The 24,294-nt window shown below is 42.7% G+C and overlaps 1 protein-coding gene across 1 annotated transcript; it reads left to right on the forward strand.

The window, feature by feature from the left end:
* Positions 1 to 1,978: 1,978 nt before the first annotated feature.
* Positions 1,979 to 24,288, forward strand: LOC110124655 (CAP-Gly domain-containing linker protein 1-like; the record flags this gene model as incomplete). Its single annotated transcript, XM_070464723.1, has 12 exons — positions 1,979 to 2,355; positions 3,187 to 3,290; positions 5,277 to 5,337; positions 6,763 to 6,795; positions 10,369 to 10,473; positions 14,127 to 15,071; positions 17,061 to 17,177; positions 19,373 to 19,430; positions 20,638 to 20,721; positions 21,644 to 21,800; positions 23,663 to 23,828; positions 23,936 to 24,288. Coding segments are annotated over 12 exons (2,498 nt in total), but the record flags the coding sequence as incomplete, so codon positions are not given.
* Between the last annotated feature and the right edge of the window lie 6 nt (positions 24,289 to 24,294).

Raw genomic sequence — 24,294 nt, forward strand, 5'->3', positions numbered from 1 at the left:
AGTTTGCATTATGTCCAACAGGTGTCACTGTTCCCCTGCGAGTTAGCTGTAGCACCCTGGGGTGTGTCTCCGAGCAGGGTTTGAGAAGCTCAGATTTAGTGTATTCAGGAAGAAATGTTGGCTAAGACTCCATGCGCCCAATGCAAGGGCCCCGGGGTTCGATTCCTGGTTGGGGAACTAGATCCCATATGCCACAACTGAGGGTTGAAATGCCACGCTAAAGATTCCACGTGCTGCTGTTTATAATATCCAGGACATGGAAGCAACCCAGATGCCCATCAGCAGACGAATGGATAAGGAAGCTGTGGTACATATACACCATGGAATATTACTCAGCCATTAAAAAGAATTCATTTGAATCAGTTCTAATGAGATGGATGAAACTGGAGCCCATTATACAGAGCGAAGTAAGCCAGAAAGATAAAGACCATTACAGTATACTAACACATATATATGGACTTTAGAAAGATGGTAACGATAACCCTATATGCAAAACAGAAAAAGAGACTCAGATGTATGGAACAGACTTGTGGACTCTGGGAGAAGGCGAGGGTGGGATGTTTCAGGAGAACAGCATTGAAACATGTATATTATCTAGGGTGAAATGGATAACCAGCTCAGGTTGGGTGCATGAGACAAGTGCTCGGGCCTGGTGCACTGGGAAGACCCAGAGGGATCGGGTGGAGAGGGAGGTGGGAGGGGGGACTGGGATGGGGAGTACATGTAAATCCATGGCTAATTCATATCAATGTATAACAAAAACTACTGTAATGATGTAAAGTAATTAGCCTCCAACTAATAAAAATTAAAAAAAAAAAAAAAAGATTCCACGTGCTGAAACAAATGAAGATCCTGCATGCCACAATGAAGACCTGACACGGCCAAATAAATAATTCTTTTTTTTTTTTTAAAGGGAGGAAATATTAGTACGAGAAAGTACAACCACATAGTGAAACTGGAAAGTCAAGGTCAGGTAGTTAAAAGAGAGAACAGGAAATCCCCCTCCCCCTCATATGTTCAAGAAATTTCTCTCAGTAGAAACAGTGGCATTCTCCTCAAGCCAGAGATCGCTCGGTAAAGGGCCTCGGACAAACGCTGGCCAAGGGTTTGCAGCCTCTTCTGGAGCCCCTCCCAGCCCCCCAGAGCCCAGCCTGGAAGAGTGTTAATCAGCTTGTCCAAATGACCTCTGAACTCTTTAACAGAAGGTTCTGTTCTCTGTGTTTTCACATGACAGTTAGGCACCTTGAGGAGGTGTCTGCTGTGTGAAACAGCAGAGATGAGAGCAGAAAGAGGTTTTCTCCACGCCTCCCCCCGCTGCTGTCTCTCCTTCAACTCCTGCTCTCCTCCCCCTTCCCCCTCTCATGCACTCTTTTTCTCTCTCCTTCCTCTCCCTACTTCTCTTTCTCCGTGAACTTCTCCTTTCCCCCTTTTCTACCTCCCCGCCCCGTGCCCTTTCTTCCTTTCTCTTGTGTGTGTACTTGCACACTCACTCATCCATTCACACATGCTTTGAAGGCACAACACAAGTTTCCTTTTCATCTCATCCTTGTAAATCTTTCTGGGGACTGGAAATCAGGTCCTCACAGCTGGATCCCTGGGTGAAATCACCTCTGCCTTTCATTCTAGAAGAAAGGTGAAGAAAATCTCACAAAGTTCCAAGTGTGTAAACTATGGAATCAGTTGAAGGAAGGTTTGTGATTCCATGGGTGACATCATGGTCACTTAATGGTGTGTAGAAGCTCGAGAAGTTGAAAAAAGTCTCATCCTAAAGTCTAAGGAACAGAAGATTGGTCAAACTGTCTTAATGAGAAGATAACTATTCATGAAGTCCAGGCGGAAATGGAGTCTTGAGAAGCTTGTGACCTGGGTCCTGAGGGATTTTTCCACCCGCCCCCCCTCAGCCCAGCTCAGGGCACCTTTGATTTTGAGCCACAAACATCTTTCTGGTTTTTCTGTGGGCTCTTTGTGACATTGACAGGCCTGAGGCACGTGCCATCTTGTTTCCACGATGGAAAACCTTTCGTAAGCCTGGGCAAGCCTGTGAGCCAGGGGCAGCGCTTTTACTTTGCCGAGGAGACGCCCGCCCTGCATGCACCGCCCCCTCCCTGCATCCCTCATAGCATCATCGCCCCTCACGTCTTTAACTTTCCTTTGCAGTTGACCGAAACCTCCTCCCGTTACGCCAGGAAGATCTCCGGCACCACCGCCCTCCCGGAGGCCCTGAAGGAGAAGCAGCAGCATATTGAGCAGCTGCTGGCCGAACGAGATCTAGAGAGGGCGGAGGTGGCCAAGGCCACGAGCCACGTCGGGGAGATAGAGCAGGAGCTCGCCCTGGCCCGGGACGGACATGACCAGGTAAAGTCTGGCCCTGACCTTGTGGCGGAGATGGTGACGGGTTCTAGGCTGATCTTGTCGCGGAGTCGGTGACAGTTTCTAAATTGAGGGAGGAGGCTGGGCAGCATACCTGGTGCTCAGAGCCAGGGAGCTGATCTCCAGCGTGCTGAAATGAGCATAGATGTCTTTCCTGGGCTTGTTTGAAAGCTGTGCCCTGGGTACCCGTTTGCATCATCATAAAGATGAAGTTCTGTTCTTCTTGAGTCTGCTGTGCTCTTTGGTCTTTACATCCAGGTCTCTTGGCCTGTCCGTTGTCAGATGAGCTTATACACCAGGACCTTAGTAGTGGTTACAACTCCTGTTTTGTAGATTATGCTTTGTATGAGTTTCAGCTTCAAGAAAGATGAGAGTGGAGACTTCCCTGGTGGCCCAGTTGTTAAGACCTCGCCTTCCAATGCAGGGGGTACAGGTTCAATCCTTTGTTGGGGAGCTAAGATCCTACTTGTGCTCAAAACACAAAAACAAAAACACACCAAAACATAAAACCAATAAAACCAGTATTTTAACAAATTCAGTAAAGACTTTAAAAATGGTCCACCTTAAAAAATCTTTTAAAAAGAGATGAGAGTTGTTTTAGCATTACCCCCATTTGCTTTAATGGTGTGGTTTTTCATCATCCGGCTCCCAGAAGTGCTGCCAAGAATAACCTGTTATAAGAGATCATAGAAAGCACTTTAATGTGACAAGGTTTTTGACTGATGCCGACCCACAGTTGTACCACTTAGCTGTAGCTCTTTGGAGGCACGTCTGGGTCAGGAGGAGGCCACTCACTGACACCCTTGCCTTTCCCAGCACGTCCTGGAGTTGGAGGCCAAGATGGACCAGCTTAGAACGATGCTGGAAGCTGCCGACCGGGAGAAGGTGGAACTTCTCAACCAACTTGAAGAGGAGAAAAGGTGATCCCAAAACCTGCTCTCCTTTTTAAACCACCTTAGGGAGAGCTTTCCCATCCACAGCCTTGTTGGTGTCAAACCCTGAGAACCAGAGGACTGACTGTGTATTCAGTGGAGATAGGATTCCCCATACTGTGTGAGGAAGGTTTGCGTTGACTTGGCTTTCTTGAGAAGTTTGGAACCAGATAAATGTGCCCTGATTCATTGAACAGCTGTTTATTGAGCACCTCCTGTGTGCCAGACATCCTCTAGAGGATGGCCTGAGTCAGTTAACTCAAACCCAGTTTCCACCTGAGGCATTCCTGGAGAGGGGATTTTTTTTTTTTCTCCTGGGCCCAGTTACCTGGTCTTTATGAAACATTATCCAAGTATCTGATGAAATTATGTGTGTTGGGGGACGGGGTAGTGACAGAGGGGCCTTGACCTCGAGAAACTCGCTGCCTTTATAGGAAATTAGAACTCTCAGCTAGAGAAGTATCCAGGGCAGGATGAAATCCAGTGCTCAACTGTGTGAGACAAAGAAGGCACGCTTGCTTCTCATAGAAGGTCTTTTGAGGCCATGAGCAAACAAGATCTCCGGGAAAGGTGTCTGCATGGAATCGGTTGACTGTCTCTGGGTTATGGGACGTTTGTCCTCAGTTGCACTTAATGCCATCTGCTGTCAGTTCTGATCACAGTGATGTAACGGGGGTCTCTAGGATGACCAAGTGCTCAGGAAGGTCACAAACACTGGCTGTGGTGGGAGGTACGGGGTGGCGGGGTGGGTCATACATTCAGTGCTTCACTGAGGAGATGATTGGCCACTGGGGAGAGGAGCACTACAACAGGAAGTTCTCCTTGAATCTCATTCATAAAACCGGCTACAAGTGAACAAGATACACTGACAGACCCAGGCCCGTCTGAAGGCCAAGGCCCCTGTACCATTTGCTTGGGTTTTTAAACCAGCTCTTGCTGAGCTGACTTCTGGACAGTAGAAATGTTCCCCCAGCTCTTCAGTAAGCTTGAGGGCATCAACGTACGATTGTTTCTGATTCAACCGAGTAGAATTTTTTTATTCTAAACTTTGTTAGAAATGCTAGTGAATTTTTTTTTTTTTTGCACGTAGCTTATGGACTTTGTCCTTCTTTTCACAATCCATAGGGTTGCAAAGAGTTGATCATGTCTGAAGCGACTTAGCATGATGATGGACTTTGTCCTCCTTTTCTTCCTTCTCGTATACCCAATTTTGTAAAGATTCAGTGTGGGTGTTACCCAGGTTTTGTAAATCTTCCTAATATCATATTTCATTGACTTTGTGATGGCATTGATCAAAACCCACAGCCCTTATTTTTATGAGATTTTTTTATGAGCCCTTATTTTAGAGATTTTTATGATGTGAGTGAGGGGGGGGGAGCTTGCATTTTTAGAAGCAAGAAATAGAATCCTTGATCGCCTCTCTCCCAAATTATTCCAAGCCTTTTTCTCCCAGCCTTGGAACAGGTACTCATGTTGTCCTGGGAATCTCTGCATGGGTAGCCTGCTGACCTCACCCTGGAATATCTGATGTGGGTGGTATAAAGACAGATTTGTTTTCTATGCTAGTTTCCCCGCTGTGTTCTGTTACTGGGAAGTAGAAATTATAGACTTCCCTTCTCATACCTATCTGTATGGTGATCAGACCTTTTCCCTCCAGGGTGATCTTGTCTTGATTAGATCCATTTCTGGTGGTTGTGACCTGGTGAACCAGTTGATTTTCTCAACTCTTCCCTTTCTGGGATCCATACCTGGTTAAAACTTTGGCGTTTCCTAAGTGGAGAAGAGCTCTTCACTTTGTGTATTTATAAACCAGAGGCTTTAAAATGCATTTCTTCATTTTCTACGTCGCTAAGGCATTTCTTTCCATCGTCATCTGCTAAATTCATCAGGACGTTGATTATATAATTTGGGGAATAAGGCAGAGGTGTTCCTTAGTTACTTTCTTAAGTATTTTGTTTTGATTTTATTCCACAGGAAGGTTGAGGACCTTCAGTTCCGGATTGACAAAGAGTCAATTACGAAGGGCGATCTTGAGGTAAAACCCCACCAGCCATCTAAAGCTTCTGCGGGTGCAGTATTCAGAAATATGGATATCACCACTGTGGCCAGAACAGGCAGCAGAGGGGGTGGCAGGAATCCCCACCTCTGGGCTGTGGGCTATGGCTGAGGGGCTGCCTGCCCTCCAGCCTGTCACTATGCATCTCAGCTCTGGTAGCTGGGTAAAATTTTCCCTACCCTCTTCTCATGCTTCCAGATTCAAAACCTTGCATTGAAGTCACTCAGGTCATAAATCTGGCAGTGTTTCCTAAGTGAGACTCTACTTATTCCTCCCATGATCAGAATGGCATTTTAAAGAGCATTTTTTATTTCATCATGGTAGTTCAGAACAGTCTCAGCTTTCCTTTTCAATTGACCAGGATAAATCCTTTATAACCCTATAGAAAATAAATATGTGTTATGGTAACTGATTTTTTAAAGTACTAGTAATTTCCAGAAAAAAAGATCAATTTTTATTTCATGGCATACTTTCAATTCAGAGATTTTCCTTTAGTATCAAGTTTTCTCATCTCTTAACAGCTATTCAGGACTTCCCAGGAGGCCCAGCAGTAAAGAACACACCTGCCAATGCAGGAGACATGGGTTCAGTCCCTGGGTTGGGAGGAGGACATGGGAACCCACTCCAGTATCCTTGCCTGGGAAATCCCGTGGACAGAGGAGCCTGGTGGACTACAGTCCGTGGGGTCTCGAAGAGTCAGACATGACTTAGTGACTAAACAACAACAGTGATTCATATGAGTTTTTTAATAAGGCCCTAGAATTAAATGACTTTGATGCTTTTCAAACCACTGCTAGATGTATGACAGATGCAAATTTTAAATTTTTTAAATTTAGCAGAGTTTTGGTACTTTAATCTGTAATATTGTAGTAGAAGTTTCTTGTCTGTGCAGTTCTCAGAATACACATTTTTGCTACCATTGCAATTTTAGAGTCTACTGAATGTCCACACCATGCTTAAATTTCAAAGTCCTTCCAAATAAGAAGGCTGATTTCTTTTGACATAAATGTATCTTTACAGTCAGCAGAGAGTAAGGGAAACATTTTCTGTGGTCTGCTTTTATAAGGCCCAGAATGTAATGGATTATGAGTAATTTTGATAGCTGTCTTCGTCACTCATTTCATATAGAGTCACACTCCTTTAGTTGACTTCTGTGTTGTTCTCATCCATTTTAAAAACACCCCAAAATCTCATTAGAAGTTTCATATCATCATCTAATTCATGTCAAATACAGCCTACAATGTTTTGAGGAGGAGCGAGTTAAAATATTGACACCAGCACTAGATAGGCTAGTGTGTCCAGTAAACTTGTAATTAATCAAAGTTATGCTGAACCCCTAACACATGTTGAAACTCTAGTTGAATGTCTCTTTTGTTGTTAATTTTTTTATTTTTTTACTGCTAGCAAAAGAGCCAGATTTCTGAAGATCCTGAGAATGTAAGAGGGCACTTAACTGTATGGATACTTCCCTTGTTAACACAGATTGATTACAGATTAAAATGCTTATTGATACACTCAAATACTAACTGCATAATCTGACCTTGAGACATTGTTCTTAATATTTCTGTGCATGTGGCTTTCAAAGCAGTTACATTTGAATCCTGAAGAAATTGTATGTAATGACTAAGTTCTGTAAACCCATTTGTCTAACACACAGGCACATGTTTGTTCTATAAAGAATTTTGGCAGAAAGACAAGAATTGTGTCTGGGGGCCCAACCTACTTCATTGAATTCATAAGGCCTTCTAGTTATAATAGACTTCTTCCAAAATATATGATAGCTGACTGAAGCGTAAAAGATATTAGATGAAGTTGTTGCAGAAATTCTGGGGTAAAATTTCCCCAAATTTCATTTATTCCCATTAGAATAAAGGAACATGGAGTCCTGGACTGATTGCCTTTTGTGTGAGCGCCCGCTGCTGGCCAATGGCTGCCAGTGCGGCTGACAAGAAATTCAGACTTCAGTTTGTTGGGTCAGTGTTTCCCCTAGTTGGTGAAGCTGGAGGCAGGCATTCTTCAGTGAAGACATGGTGTATTTTAAATTTATTATTCTTAAATTAAATGTTTAATTGGAGGATAATTGCTTTGTTGTGCTGGTTTCTGCTGTACAAGGTGAATCAGCTATAAGTGTACGTATATCCCCTCCCTCTAAGTTTATTATTCTTGAAGTGAGATTTTTTTTCTAGTAGCAGTGCCACAAGATATGGAGATTTTTTTTTTCTTCCTCCCTCTGTTTAGTATCAAACACCCAATTCAGATCTTACCAGAGTGGCTCAGAAGTGATCTTACCAGAGCACTTAAAAGCGTGGCTTCATGGCGCACCCTGCCGGCCAAGATGCCAATTGAAAAAAAACCTGAAAGCTTCTTCCTCTTCTGATTTACCACCACAAGAGAATGAGATTAAAACAAAGGATTTTTCTTCCCAGCAGCTGAAATAGACAACTCAAGACCGAATTTTTTTTTTAAAGCCTCCGTTCTGAAGGGTTCCTTTTTGCACAGCTACTTCAGTGATCTGGGTCTCTCCTCTGCTCCCAAAGTAGGCTCCTCCTGCTGCATCCAGAGTCAGTCTGCATGAGGCCTCCCTCCTGCCTCTCCTTGCGCTTCTTGCAGAGCCTTGGCTTTCCCTCTCAACTGCCCCACCCTCCGTGGCCCCAGGACTCTCCTCTTGGGATACTCTATCTTAGTCGAAGAAAGTAATAATCCTAAAAGCAGGGTGGTCCTATCCAGCTGAGCATTTCTGTGACATACAGGGAAGGACAGGGAAGCAGGTTGCTAGTTCCTTTTGCTGATGGCTGACCAAGTGCAGTGCAGAGCCCAGATCATCCGTGGGCACTCTCACCAGTCAGGAGACACCCAGAGGATCTTGGAACGGGGGAGAAGATCACGTTCAGTGGTTGTTTGCTTTTTATCTAGAAGTAGTAGCAACTTTTTGGGCTTTCCTGGTGGCTCAGACAGTAAAGGATCTGCCTGCAATGCGGGAGACCTGGGTTCAATCCCTGGGTCGGGACGATCCCCTGGAGAAGGGAACATTTACCCACTCTGGTGTTCTTGGGCCTTCCCTGGTGGGAAGTGACCTTTTACCCAGAGGACACTGAACTCCATGTCAAGAAAAGAAAGGTACTGTTGCCTTTGCTTCTTCCTGTTAATTTTGCATTTCTGTTCTTGTGACTATGACCCCAATTATTAAAACGTAGATAGATCTGGATGAGATTCTTTTTTTTGTGAAAGCAGGTAAATTGAACAACCTCTACCTAAGGCACATATGGAACTTCCCAGGTGGCACAGTGGTAAAGAATCTACCTGCCAATGCAGGAGATGCGGGTTTGATCCCTGGGTTGGGAAGATCCCCTGGAGGAGGAAATGGCAACCCACTCCAGTATTCTTGCCTGGGAAATCCCAGGGACAGAGGAGCCTGGTGGACTGCACGTCCATAGGGTCACAAGCATTGGAACATGACTCAGCAACTGAGCATACACACGCAAGGCACATGTAGATGAAGGGGACTTTCCAAACAATTAAGTTTCTGATTTTTATTTCATAATTTTTTTGAGTGTGAAGAGCTGAAGCAAGCGAAGAAGTTTTACAGACTTTTTTTTTGGATTACTTTTAAAATAATCTATGATGGTTTTTTCTACCTGGTTCATAAGCAAACTGACCCCTTGAATATGTTGAAATCCCCAGAGTACCGCTGGAATGACTAAAGATATTTATAACGTAAAAGATTCTACTTTCTGCTTAAGCTTTGCGCTGCTTTCTGTCACTTTAGGGTTTGTTGTCTTTTCCCTTAAGTTGTCCAGACGGAGAGATCCAACTAGCTAAAACCACAGAATAACCAGAAACTGCCGGGGGCAGCTCTGTCAACAGGTTTTGTCGGTTGATTACATTGCTAACCTCTTTGGTTGGAGAGGTGAGTGGGGATAGAGGTCCATTCAGACTGATCTAGATGATTTCAAATTGGTTAAGATTCTGCCACACTTAAGACTGTTAGAAAGAGATGGCCCTCTGGGTTCTCCATCAGGTTCCATCAAAATCTGAGGTTTTAAAACATGTGAGGATCTTACTGGCTCTTTTTGCATGGAGTTGAAACTCTTGCCTTTCTATTGAGTCACCATGTTTCTTACCTCTGAGCTGAGGCGAAATGATTGTTTTAGGATTAAGAATATGAGCCCCTTCCCAGTTCCAGTTAAACTTTTCTCCTGCGTTGAGCTCCAGGGATGGAGGCTCTCAAGCATAACTGTCACTGAATTTTCTCTTTTAAATGTAATCCCCTTCCTCTTTTTTTCCTGGTGACACTCTTTGGAAAGTCCACTTTAACGGCTCCTCATCGTCATGTATGGGAATGTTGCTAAGAATCCCAGATTCTTCTCATTCATCTCAGCCAGCACCACTGGTGTGGTTTCCTTAGCTCCAGTTCCTAGACTTCCTTCGTTAGGTTTAATACTTGACCCTTGCTCACATCAAATTGTATGCAGAAGTACAGAGATCTGCGCTAGGAACTTACCAACCAGATGTAGACTTATGACATTAATCTTGTCCATATTTGGGTGATGGATGTTCAGTTTGAGGGCCAATCTACTTTTTTAAGTCACTGAGTCAGTTACATACACATTAATGTCAAGTAGCTATTGCGGGGAGGAGGGAAAATGATAGATTAGAGGAATATTAACTATTCTAATTTGTGCTGATAAACTTCACTTATCAATATAACTTATATTTGGCTGCATGCATCTGACACTTTTCATCCTGCCTCACGTGTTTTCCATTTTTTCTTTCTCAGTAGACTAGCTCATGTCCCCTGCCCACCTCATCCTCTTGTCCATAGTGCTCATCATCACCCCCGCCCCCAACCCCTCCATCTCAGTCCACGCCCATCCCGTCTCCATCCCCCTTCCTGTTCGCCCTTTGGCGGAAGGTACTGGTGGCTCAGCCTGCATGCGGCGCCCTTCTCCTCCTCTGCTGGCATGTCACGGTGGCACTGTTGTGTTTCTTCCTCTTCCTTTTTACTAACAGACGCAGACCAAACTGGAGCATGCCCGCATTAAGGAGCTTGAACAGAGCCTGCTCTTTGAAAAGACCAAAGCTGACAAACTCCAGAGGGAGTTAGAAGACACTAGGGTAATGGTTTTCACTATTTAACGAAGGGCTGATCCATGTTTGTGAACACGGCGGGTGACGGGCCCTGCAGTTGGCCTACAGCCCTGACCCAGTGGTTCGACTTGAGTCTGCTGGTCCTGGTACCGCCCAGGTCCTCATGGGGTGTAGACTGATGGGAGGGCCCAGGTGCTTTGTGTCGAAACTTTTGTCCAAGGTGAAGATTCATTCCTTTGGTTAACTTGGCCAAAGTCATCATCTAAACTCTGCAACTATACAGACTGCATGGACATCCACAGCTGCATTTGAGGGTCTTTGTATGAATACCAGGAAATAACCTTTCTCCTGTTTGCCACCAGCAGTCAATTGTCCTCTTGTTCTCATATTCCTAGTGGGTTTTCTAAGTAATTTTTTTGTTATTGTTTTACTTTAGCTCTCTTTTTCTGCCTTCTTCCCTGACCTCTTGGGTGAAGAGACTGGAAAACATTGGCTCTTTTTAATGAGAGTTAAGGATTTTCACCCCAGTTTTTAAAAATTTTTTCCCTTGGCACTTGATCTCTTTGTATTTCTGTTACCCAGTAGGTTAAATTCTCAGTGGTCAGGAGGGAAAAGTGTGTTGGGAACAGAATGACTTCTGCCAACCCCCAGATCACAGTGTTTGGCCCTAGGAGGCAGTGCATTAGTCGTGTGTTCACTTGAAAAATGAAACAAGTGAAATTTATTTATATATTTAAGCACCCATAAGGGCTTTCTTTATACCAGACACTATTCCCAGCACTTTACAAATGTTAATTTTAGTCTCACCACAGTCCCATGAGGTAGGTAGTAGTGTTGTCTCCATTTTACAGATGAGTGGCACTAAGGCACTGGCACTAATATGTCCCAGCTCGCACAGCTAATAGAGATAGTGGGGCCAGGATTTGCATTTGGGCCATTTGACCCCAAAGTCTGTGCTGTTAACCACTACAGGATGGAGTCTGTCTATTACAGAAGTCATTTTGTGCTAAAAGATTTAAGAACTAATCTGAGTCACATATAAGAAAACACGTATGTATGTACACCTTTTAAATCCTGAATTTGACTGTTAGTAGCTAAATCACCCAGATCCTTAATTTTAAAATTTCAAAAATTATTCTATCTCTAATCAAATTTGGTATCCTGATTTTTTTCTTTTGAATTATTAGCGTTTGTAAAAAATTCTCGAGAAATCATTAATCTAAAAAAAATCTGGAAAATCAAGTCATTTTTCTTTTCTAAGTCATGAGTTTTTTATTGTTTAAGAAGAAAGAAAATGTTCTCAGTTGGCCTCAAAACTAAAGATGTCTTCTGTGTATTTGGTAAGGAAAAAAATCCTGGTAATTTGGTGCCATGTACTTGTTACCTGAGAGTCAGACTTGATCTGGGAAATACAAGGAACTGATAGGAAGCCTGAGCTCCTGTGGTGTGGCTGGCTATTGAAGTAAGGATTTTTTTTTTTTAACTTCTGAAGTGCTCTCCTATACAGCTTTGTCAGCAAACAATTTTTTTTTAAATTTTCTGTGAATAAGAAAGCATCCATTCACAGCACAGCTTATTCAAGTATTTCAGATTCAAACTGTTACCTTCCTGTAACAGTCCTGTTGATCCTCACTCTAGGTCTGCCAAGTATGGAACTAACTCCTGACCCATATAAATTTCCCATCACCCACATTCCTTTTTGGGAAGTGCTGTAAAACTCCTCTAAGCCAGTAAGCTCAGCTTATAAACAGCGTGCTTGGTGCTGTAGAGACATCAGCAAGAATTACAAACAGTAACCTGACTTTTATGGTGGGAAAGGCAGACACATAGATAGTTTCACCTGAGAGCAGATTTGGGGAAGTTAAAAATAGAAGTGCTGTGAAAGTGCTCCATAATCAAACTATTATTTTCCCTCATTTTTTACTTGGCATTTCCTCAGTTTGACAGTTTTGTTGTGACTGATTAAGAATTAGTTCCCTGTTGGGTTCAATTTATTTGTATTATAGACCTCGTAGCAATGGAGTTTAATAATGTACCTTATTTTGTGGTAACAAGCTCTCCGAGTCCTCACCTCCCCACCTCCACCCCAGAAAAAGCTAAGTCAATGAATTACCATCTTTCAAATACCTACATGCAATCCTGAAACACAACAGTTAGAGCCAGCTCTGAAATGTTCAGTGACTTGATCATGCCGTCTTGGGAGTCCCAAGTGCTTTATTTTCTTGTTCATGATCGACCCTTTAGTCTTTATCCACCTCACAGCCTGTTGTTGGGCCAAGGGGCTGAAGGAAACATACATCCATTGTCTCCTGTCCTGTTAAAGGCAGCGAGGGAACGAACCTTCACCCTGCAGGACATTTGATCTGTGAAATTTGGGACTCACTGAATCTTGAAATCATTCAAGTTCCCCTTCTATTTCCCTGGTTAGCCCAGTAATTAATTTTTGTGCCCGAAGCTATCATTTCCCACATTTTTGTGCACCGAACTGACTGCCTATCAGATAACAGAGGGAAATAGCTTCCAAGGATAAAAGGACGAAGGTTAGGAAAATAGTTTTCTTCATCCTGGGGTATAAGTTTAAATAACAGTAGATTCTCAGGTTCTGTCCCCAAGCTCAGGTAGAATCAGCGTGTGTGGGCCACTGGTGACTCACGCACACACTAAGGTTGGAGAACCACTGGGTTAGGGCAGTGACACATGTATGCCAAGACGGTGAACGAATTACAAACCCTTAAAGGGCGAGGGGGGGATTCCGTATAAGATTCTTAACGTATCATTGCAGGTAAGTAACCATTTTTTCCTTGTCCTCTCTTAAAAAAAGTCTCGTCAATTTGTTCTTCTTTATCCACTTGAGGCTTTCATTCCCCAGTCGTGGTATTCACTGAAATGTTTCCTAGGTATTTTTATGCCGGTGCTACCCAACAGGATTATGACATGAGCCACAGATGTTTTATAATTTAAAATTTCCTGGTACCCACATTAATGTGCATAGGTTAAAAGGAACAGGTGAAATTAATTTAATAACATTTTATTTAAACCAAAATATCCAAACTATTATTGTTTCATCATATAATCAACATAAGAAATTGTTAACAAGATACATTCTGTTTTTCCCTGAGTCATCATTATTTGATGTATATATGACTCTCATAGCCTCATTTCAAGTGCTGAGTAGCCGTATGTGGCTCATGGCTGCTGTCCTGGACAGCACACTTTGGTAAAGTCACTGCCAACAGATAGATAAGCGTTTATACCCCTTGGGTAGAGTAGGCAAAACGAAGATTCTTCTTCCAGAAGGCAAATATATGAGAACTTTGAAAGGTACTGTTTATATTAACTAACTATAGTTAATGGGTACTCCTCCTGATTTAAGGTTCTTTAGATGGAAAAGAGCTATTTGGGGGGTGAGTTAAGCTCAATAAAGCTCAGTTTTATTTTCCTTTAGCATCTCAAAATGGTGAAAAGTTTGCCAAAGACTGTAATTTGGACTGTATTTTGAATTGGAGCATCTAGAACCAGACTTAAGCCACAGTCACGCCTGGATTGACACACAGACATTCTTGGTGGCTTGACTGCTGCCTGAGATGGGGTAGTCACTAAAGATCTCCAAGGTTAGAGAAAATTGTCAGTGATTCGTCATTTAAATGGTCTCTTCTTTCTCCTTGACTGATGCTAACTAGGTGGCCACGGTGTCAGAAAAGTCCCGCATCATGGAACTCGAGAAAGACCTCGCTTTGCGAGTGCAGGAGGTAGCTGAGCTGCGGAGGCGGCTGGAGTCCAATAAGCTGGCTGGGGATGTGGACATGTCACTGTCCCTCTTGCAAGAGATCAGCGCCTTGGAGGAGAAGATAGAAGCCACTCATAGTGACCATCAGAAAGAAGTCGCTTCTCTGAGGGAGCATTTTGGAGCCCGGGAAGAAACACACCAGAAGGAGTTAAAGGCTCTGCAGGCCGCCACAGAGAAGCTTTCCAGTGAGAATGAGTCCCTGAAAAGCAAGCTCGACCACGCCAACAAGGAGAATTCAGACGTGATCATCCTGTGGAAGTCCAAGCTGGAAACAGCCATTGCGTCCCACCAGCAGGCCATGGAGGAGCTGAAGGTGTCCTTCAGCAAGGGGGTCGGCACCGAGACAGCTGAGTTTGCGGAGTTAAAAACGCAGATAGAGAAGATGAGACTAGACCACCAGCAGGAAATAGAAAAGCTGCAGAACAGGCAGGACTCGGAAAGGTGTGCTCACATGAAAGAGCTCGAAGCCCTAAAGGCTAAGCTGATGCAAGTCATTAAAGAGAAGGAGAACAGTCTGGAAGCCATCCAGTCGAAGCTGGACAAAGCGGAAGACCAGCACCTAGTGGAAATGGAGGACACCTTAAACAAACTGCAGGAAGCCGAGCTAAAGGTAAAGGAGCTAGAGGTGCTACAAGCCAAATGCAATGAGCAAACCAAGGTTATTGATCATTTTACATCACAGCTCAAGGCTGCCAAAGAAAAGCTCTCGGATCTTGATGCACCTCAGAAAGCCAGCTCTGAAGGTAAATCGGAAATCGAGAACCTCAGACAGGAGCTCAAAGCAGCTAAGAAACGGATTAAAAGCTTAGAGAGTGAAAAGGATGCTGAAAGCGGCAAGGTTTGTAGCGACATCCTCCATCTTTTTTTTTTTTAACCTCCATTTCTTATCTTGAGTTGTACCCTATTTTTCAGTTGAGGTCATTCATCCTCCAAACTTCTGACTTAGTTAAAACTGGTGCTGACCTGATTTCCCATATGAGTGGAGTATCTTCTGAGCATCACGAGTATGGTTTCATCTGAGGAGATTAGAGAAAATAACTCAGGGGTGTGCATGGATTCTGGTTTCTTCGTATCGGAATACTTTATTATTGGGTTGGCCAAACAGTTCGTTCAGGTCTTTCCATTAATACCTTATGGAAAAACTTGAACTCACCTTTTGACCAAACTGATACTTTATCTCTGGATTTGCTGTGATCTCTTGTTTCAGCTTGATTCCAGTCTATAAACTCTTTTGAAAATAGAGAACCCCCCAAAATGATGGTGTTGAGGTAAATGAATTGAATGTATAAGAAGCTTAAAAGATAATCTCATCCTTTCCCACTGCCTGTCTGTCGAGTCATATGTAGGCTTTCCAGGTGGCTCAGTGGTAAAGAATACGCCTGCCAACACAGGAGACATGGGTTTGATCCCTGGGTCAGGAAGATCCCCTGGAGAAGGAAATGGCAAGCCACTCCAGTATTCTTGCCTGGAAAATCCTGTGGACAGAGGAGCCTGGTGGGCTACAGTCCATGGGGTCGCAAAAGAGTCAGACATGACTTAGCGACTAAATAACAAGAGTCACAGGTAAAACAGAATGTGAACTCTGAGGGCACTTGACTCTTGTAAATTAACATGCTGTGATTAATAACATTCACAGCAAAATGAAGGTTAACAACCCGGAGCCCTCCACATTGCTACTTATGTCTCATTGGAGATTTTTCCTATGTCACAGTGAGAGCATGGTCTATTCCTTACTCTTTGGAGGAAAGACTGGACAAGTGTGTTTTTGACCAAGCCATAGAAAATGATAGGAAACCTCTGCCAGCTACATTTCTTACTAACTAGCCTTGTTAAATGTCATAATCATTTTTAACTATTGTTCGAGGAAGGAATCCTCTTTCCCAGTCCTCCTGCCACTAGTTGAGGCACTGATACTGATGCTGAATGTTCTGAGCTTTGTGTGGGAGAAGCTGCTCTATTGGCAAAGAAGGAAGGGTTGTGATGGTTAAATGGGGAGAGGTGAGGACAGACAAATGGCAAAGATTGCTAAGTAACCTTAGCCGAAGATGACAATCCCAGAAAATTTTTCTCCAGTTTCCTCATTTGGTTCCGAACTACCAATCCAAACACAAAAATTAAATTAATAAAGAATATGTAGCTAATGGTTGGTCTACTTTTTTACATGAAGATTCAATGAAAGGCAATTTTTCTGATGGCTGTTGTCTAGTACATGTTTAAAGTTTTATTTTACATGTTGAAAAACTTCAAGCATGTACAAAATACAAAAAATGAAATACAGTCAACTTGAGTCTACTACCATTCCTGTCTTACGGTCTTTAAAAATCCAGAAAGTGAAATTGCTCAACTGTCTGATTTAGAAAGTAAGCTGCTGGGACTTCCTGGGTGGTCCAGTGGTTAAGTATCCACCTGCCAATGCAGGAGACACGGGTTCGATCACTGATCTGGAAACTCAAATCCAACATGTTCTGGGGCAGCTAGGCCTGTGCACCACAAAAAAGAAAAAAAAAATACAGTAAACATCTATATTTTCTGTTTTAGATCATGCTGATAGTCCAAATTTAGGTATAGAAAAATACTATATTTTGATTATTTAAAAATAGCCACGGACAGTCTTATCTAGAACTGATTGTGTGACAAGTCATTGGCTTCTTAGAACTAAAAGCAACAACACTAAAATGACTTTTTACCCATGCCTTTGTTCCTTTCAGTTTTGTTTGGTTGTGTTTGTTTCTCATACATTTTTTTCACATTCGTCTTATGTTTTCTTTCTCATTCCTTTTTGTTTCCTTTGGTCCATCGGCTTCTGTACCATGTAACTGTCTGGTAGGCTAGTAGCATCACCAAAGAGCTGCAGGGAAAAGAGCTAATGCTTAATAACCTTCAGGAAAACTTGAGCGAAGTCAGCCGAGTGAAAGAGGCTTTGGAAAAAGAACTGCAGACTTTGGTAAGTACCTGTCAGGAATCTGAATCTCAGGGTTTCTGGCCAATTTGAATCGTTCCTGTTTAAAAAAAAAAAAAACACGAAAATTTCTATAAAAAAAGAAGTATGGCACCTATTTCCTTTCTCTTGCAAAGTATTGATTGGCTGATAATCGGGAATTGGATCAAACCCAAACTAGTAATAAAGGTAAGTATTGCTTTTTTTTAAATCCGTCCTTTGCCTCTGGTAATGCATTGACGTTTTGACATGTTGCTGACTACTTAGTTTCACTAAACATGGGGACCTTCCAAGTTATGTTAGGTTTCATGGGTAGTTCTTGCCCTGTGCCTTGTCCTCCCTGCCCTGAGACAGTAAAGCCAGCAAGCTCCCTGGACCACAGGCACCCTCCATTAGCAGGGCAGTGATGTTTGTGTGTACTCGGTCATGTCCGACTCTGTGACCCCATGGACTGTAGCCCACCAGGCTCCTCTGTCCATGGGATGCTCCAGGCAAGAATACTGGAATGGGGGGGGGTCTTCCATGTACCTTCTTGATTTCCACTTTTTATACCTCTGTGCTAATACCAGTGGTGAATAAAAGTGTTTGATATTTCTTTGATTTAAATGCCAATATTACATATTTCTACTTTTTAAAATGTTCATATGTAGTTAACTGCACTATTCATTATGATAGCTACCATCCACTTGGCTCTATAAATTTGAATTAATTAAAGTTAAATAAAATAGAAAATTTGAGACTTTCCTGGTGGTCCAGTGGCTAAGACTCCATGTTCCTAATGCATAGGGCACAGGTTTGATCCCTGGTCAGGGAACTAGATCCCATGTGCTGCAACTAAGAGTTTTTGTGCTGCGACTAAGACCTGGTGCAGCCAAATAAATAAATATTTTTAAAAATACAGAAAAATTAAAAAAAAAATACAGAAAATTCAGTTCCTCCATTGCACAAGTCACATTTTAAGTGCTTGGTAACTACACATGGCCAATGGCTGCCAACTGACCAACACAGTATTGTAGAGAATTCTGACGAACCCCCACAGTTTTGATACATAGTATTTCAGGTACATTTTGAGAAAAGTTGGCCTGGAAATTACCATTTTTTAATATAGTGTCCTTTAAAGTGCACTTTGGGTGTCATGCCATTTCTCTGCCCTCCTCCCCAAGCTTTCAGGATGCCTTACTTTTTTTTGTTTTTCAAGTTGGAGTATTCCTCTGTGTCCTCTGCAAAGAAAACATGCCTCCTGGAGTTTGGCCTTGGGAATAACGCAGGTGGACAACCTGTGGGCTGTGATGGACTTGTGGCTTGTGAGCCCCTTTTTTAAATCAAATATTCATTTAAAAGTTCACTTGGTATCTCTAGCTCAGAATTCATCTCAGGAAAATCAGGAGAGTGGTTTTATCCTGCTTTCCTGTCATGTTTAGAAAAGATAGTGCGTGAGCGGAGGACTTTTTAATGTAAAGTAGTTGACACAGATCTAGTTTCCAGATACTAGGTTCTAATTATTCTTAGATGTAAAACATGTCAGAAGTCAGATCCACAGACGTAGAAAACAAACTTAGGGTTACCAAAGTGGGAAGGTGGGCGAGAGGGATAAGTTAGGAGCTTGTCGTTGTCGTATACACGACTATATAAAAAATAGATGACCCACAAGGACCTAGTATAGCACAGGGAGCTATACTCAATGTTTTGTAATAACCTATAAAAGAGTTAGAAAAAGAATAGATACTTGTGTGTGTATAACAGAATAACTTTGCTGTACATCTGAAACTGACATAGCATTGTAAATCCACTAAACTTAAAAAAAAAAAAAAGAAATATTAAAAAACTATTTCTGAACTCTGGTCGCTGTCTCAGGCAGGTTTATGGAGAAGTTCTGCTACTTGGTGGTAGCAACATGCAGAAAAAGTATACACATGGCACCACATGTATATACCCACACATGCATATACTGACATAAGTGTGCATATCCATACACATATACAGACATATGTGCATGCCCAGCCAGGCACATAGACACAAACCTCATTCACTCGTGTGCATACATGCATAGTACCCATATGGTAGTAATTGACACCTACATGTTTTAAGCATAAGTTAGCTTTAATGAAACAAAACTAGCAACAAAAAGTAATGTTACAGTGATTGAAACTTTTTATAATTTGAGATCTATCTATTCTGAATGTCCAATTGTTTTTCTTTAGAAAGAAAAGTTCGCTGATGCTTCAGAGGAGGCAGTCTCTTTTCAGAGAAGTATGCAAGGTACGTCTCACTAACATAAGAGCACTTTAGAGGAGGTCCCGTCCTCAAGCCGGAGCCAGTCTTCAGCTCAAATAAAGTCCCTGCAGTGCATAGTAACACTACATTCCCTTGGCTTCTTAAAGCCTCAAATTAATTCTTTTTATTTTTTTATGAGGAGTGTGAAATGTATATGGGTTTATTTTCAGTTTATCCCCTTCTACATTATACCTACTGTTAGATGCCAACACGTCTAACACATTAAAATATTCGCACATTAAAAAAAAATTTGAAAGGCATCGTCACTTCTCTCATACTGTCAGCCAGTCAGCCGAGCTGTGTCAGCCTTCAGTCCATGCCTTCAGCACCCTTCCCCACCATTCTGAAGTCCCAACATGTGCTCGGTGACATGGAAAGAGCCAGCATCACCATTCAGACACAGCTTACCTTCCCAAACTGCTGTCACCTCTGCAGCCTAATCATTTCACCTGAAATCTATCCTGCCTTCTAGAAATATACAGTCCAGTTTCCCAGTTGTATTAAAGGACTCACCCCTGTCAAATATACCCAAGACACATTGGGTAAGAGCAGCAGGTTACAAAATAGTATATACTCCATGGCTCCATTTATACAAACCTATGCGTGCCATTTCCTACTCCAGGGGATCTTCCCGACTCAGGGGTTGAACTTTCATTAATTACATCCCCTTGGCAGGTGGATTCTTTATGACTAACACCACCAGGGAAGCTCATATAAAACTTTATGCACATGTATTCAACACTAACCCCCAACACAGATATTTGAATGGATCGTGTCCACAATATTTCTAGTAATGAACTCTGGGTGGTCAGGTTGACTCCCATTAATTTTTTCTTCTTTTTGACCTAAAGCTTGACTCATGTTAAAATGTAGATGTACTTGGGTAAAGTATCATCTTTCTTAAGCTTCAGTCATTGGTAGCTCTATTGAGTTTTAAGTGGAAGGAGGCAAGAGATCCCTGGAGAATGGATATTCAGTGCCTGCCTAATCTACACATCTGGGGAGACAGAAAATTGCTTGCTCAAGCTTCTTTAGTTTCATTATATAGTGGTTTGATTTCTAATGGGATTCTTTAGTATTCCCGTGACCCCAAATCTCAAACTTTTGATTTGATTTGATTATAAGACAATCAAGCTTTAGGTGGCTTATTAACTCTTGAGATGTATTAAACTTTTAACTTAATCCCAAATAGAAACTGTAAATAAATTACACCAAAAAGAGGAACAGTTTAACGCCGTGTCTTCCGAACTGGAGAAGTTGAGAGAAAATTTAATGGGTAAGGACACATCTCTGGTTATTACAAACATTAAATATAGTAGGCTTCCTCGGATTTGAGATGATTTTAGTGTGTGGTTACAACCTATCTACTGTTCAAGCATAAAGTCTTTACTCATTGTGTTCTCTTGTGATGAAAAACTTGTTGGACGTCTGTAAACCTCAGCAAATTCTCTCTGCTTTGTTTTCAAACAAGTCAGAATCCACCACACCTCACCACTCCCAGTGCTACTCTTCATCCTAGCCAGCCAGCATCTTTAGTCCGAGCTGTAGTAACAGCTGGCCACCTGGGCTGCCCACTTCTGCTCTTGCCCTCTTCAGTCTTAGCACAGCAGCTGAGGAGATGCTTTCAGCATCAAGTCAGAGCATGTCACATCTCTGCTCAAGGTGGCCCAGTGGCACCCATCTTGCTCAGAGTAAAAGCTGTAGTCCTTAACTCCCATCAGGTCCTGTTACGTTTCTGATTTCATCCCGTGCTATTCTTCCCCAAGTTCCTTCCGCTGCAGCCATATCTGCCTCCTTGGTGATACTCGATTGTGAAGCGTGTTCCTGCCTTGGGGCCTTTCTTCTGCCTGCATTCCTCTTCCCTCACTTCCCCTAGGGTTTTACTTAAACGTCACTGTCTCAGAGAGGCTCTTTCTAAGATTTCACACTCCCCAGCTTCCTTCCTGGCTCCTGTCTCTGCTTGTATTCTTTTCCCCCTCTTAGCACTTACCACTCTCTAATATATGTTGATTCTCTTTCTTGTTCATTGTCTCTCTTCTTTGCTAGAATATAATTTTCATGAGAGCAGGGATTGCTACGTACAGATAATCCCAGAGCAAGTTTTGGCATACAGGATGTAGTTAATACATTGTTGTTGGTTATAACACAACAGCTCTATTTTTTTATATATATATATATATATATATATGTATATTCAGATATGGAGGCAAAATTCAGAGAGAGAGATGAAAGGAAAGAGCAGCTATTAAAGGCGAAGAAAAAACTGGAAAATGACATTGCAGCAATAATGAAAATGTCTGGAGACAATTCTTCTCAGCTGACAAAAATGAACGACGAACTACGTCTGAAAGAAAGGTATGTATGAGTGTTAATAAGAGCGTCTGCTTTAGGTTAGGCTCTCAAGGAAGGTCTAGATGGGAGGAGAGCCAGACTCTTCAGGATAGTTATGTTTTAAATGTTGCCTGTCTCTTGTCCTTTATTGTCTCAGTGTATTCTTGAATCAATTATTTAACCTTCTAAGGGGAAGATGGTAGTTTACCAATGGCAATAACATCTTTAAAAAAAAATTTTTTTTAATTTATTAATTTGGCTGTGCTGGGTCTTAATTGTGGCATGTGAACTATTAGTTGTGGCTTATGGAATCTAGTTCCCTGACCAGGGATCAAACCCAGACCCCCTGCATTGGGAGCTCAGAGTCTTAGCCACTGGACCATCAGGGAAGTCCCAGGCAGTAACATCTTGTAAAGGCAGTCAAAAATATTTTTAACCTATTGCAGTGTAATAACGATTATGAAGGGCTGACCACATGCCACATGGTATGCTGACCACTTTGTATAGAGTATATTTTCCTGATAATCCCACGAGGTGAGTGTATCATTGTTCCCATATTAAAGAAAAAGAAATCGAGACATAATGAGGGTAGACAACTTGCCTGAGGTTTCAAGTCTAGGCAGTGTGGTCCCAGCGCCCTCGCTGCCCTTCATCACGACTCTGTACTTCCTCAGCGCTAAAGCTTCTTACATTAAATCTCTGTCCTTGTCTTTATTCTGAGGCTCTTGTTGCTTTGATTTGTTTTAATGGCTGCTGTATAAAAATCAAATGTTTATTTTATAAGGCACATTTTTTAGAAGACATGTTAGCACCATTAGACTTCTGATTCTGAAAGTGTTAACACTTGGCAGTTACATTTACATCCAGCCATGCAGGGACTTCCCTGGTGGTCTGGTGGTTAAGACTCTTCCATTAATGCGCTTCCATTGCAGGGGGCACAGGCTTGATCCCTGGTCCGGGACCTAAGATCCCACATGGTGTGAGGTGTGGTCAAAATATAACAACAACAAAAACATTGAGCCGAGCGCTCCCACAGGGCTCCATGGTGGTGGTGATGGGCACCTGGGCCTTGGTTGGCCGACTTTGGTCAGACTTGCTGGGAGGCGGGCACAGCTGCAAGGTGGTTGTGGCCAGAGCCTTGGAGAAGTTCCATTTCTGTCGGCATTTTATCCAGTGTTTCCATCCAAGTTTCCCTCCTCTCATGTATGAGACAGCCCGCTCTCTAGACTGATGGCCCTCATACATCTTCATCGGACCACAAGGTTATCTTTAAGCTAGAACTTCAAATTATTGTTATTTTCATATCTGTATTCTGAAGTGGCACCCAAATGAGTCTTACATATTCTAGTCTGCTAAAATTTGGAAACCTCTAAGTACTTAGTTCCTCTAATATGTTTCCTTTTCTCTCATCTTTCTGTATTGCTTTCTCTCATCTTTCTGTATGTGCTGTGCTGTGTTCAGTCATGTCTGACTCTTTGCGACCCTATGGGCTGTAGCCCACCAGGCTCCTCTGTCCATGGGATTCTCCAGCAAGAATACTGGAGTGGGTTGCCATGCCCTCCTCCAGGGGATCTTCCCGACCCGGGGATCGAACCCAGGTCTCCTCCATTAGAGGCTGATTCGTTACTGTCTGAGCTGGACATAAAATAATGAACGTTCATACTTAGAATAGTTGTTACTCTAAGGTATTTATAACCATCACAGTCGTTAAAGAGTATTCTTCAGGACCAGTCAAGGTGTTTTTTTTTGCTAATTCTAGATGTTATTGCTCATAACATTTATCATCATTAAGCCAATTATTATCAATATTATCTTTTAAAGTATAACTCTAGGATTTAAAGTACTTTTTGGAAAAATCTGACGCTTCATTTTGAAATTCTTTCTAGAGATGTAGAAGAATTACAGCTGAAACTCACCAAGGCTAACGAAAACACAAGCCTCCTGCAGAAAAGTATCGGGGAAGTAACTCTCAAAGCCGAACAAAGTCAGAAAGAAGCAGCTAAAAAGCAGGAGGAAGAAAAGAAAGAACTGCTGAGAAAACTGTCATACCTGGTAAGGAGAGAGAGAGTCAGTGGGACTGGTGGCCAGCAGGGGCAGAGAGGGTGGCTGGCAGGACAGCTGTGGCCAGGTGACTTCCTTCTGACATGGGGTATCTGCAGGAAAAGAAGGTGGAAATGAGCCGCAACGAGTGTCAAGATCTGAAAGCCAGGTACGAGGAAGCCAGTTCTGAGAGCAGAGCCAAGCACGAAGAAGTCCTGCAGAACCTCCACAAGCTGCTCCGGGACACAGAGGAGCGGCTGAAGGCTGCACAGGAGGAGAACTGTGAGCTGCTGCAGAAGCTGGAGGAGCTGGGGAAGCAAGCCGAAGGAGCCAAAGTATGTGGTGGGGAGGACCGTGTGCCCCAGCATAGTGAGCTTTGCGTCCCGCGTCGGGGTTGTAAGGGTGCTTAGGAAGCAGCAGCGCGTGGAAGGGGTTCGGTGGCCTTCAGAGCGCATGGCAGGAAGGGGAAGGACGTCTC

Source organism: Odocoileus virginianus, unplaced genomic scaffold, assembly GCF_023699985.2.
Source record: "Odocoileus virginianus isolate 20LAN1187 ecotype Illinois unplaced genomic scaffold, Ovbor_1.2 Unplaced_Contig_150, whole genome shotgun sequence".
NCBI classification, from domain to species: Eukaryota; Metazoa; Chordata; class Mammalia; order Artiodactyla; family Cervidae; genus Odocoileus; species Odocoileus virginianus.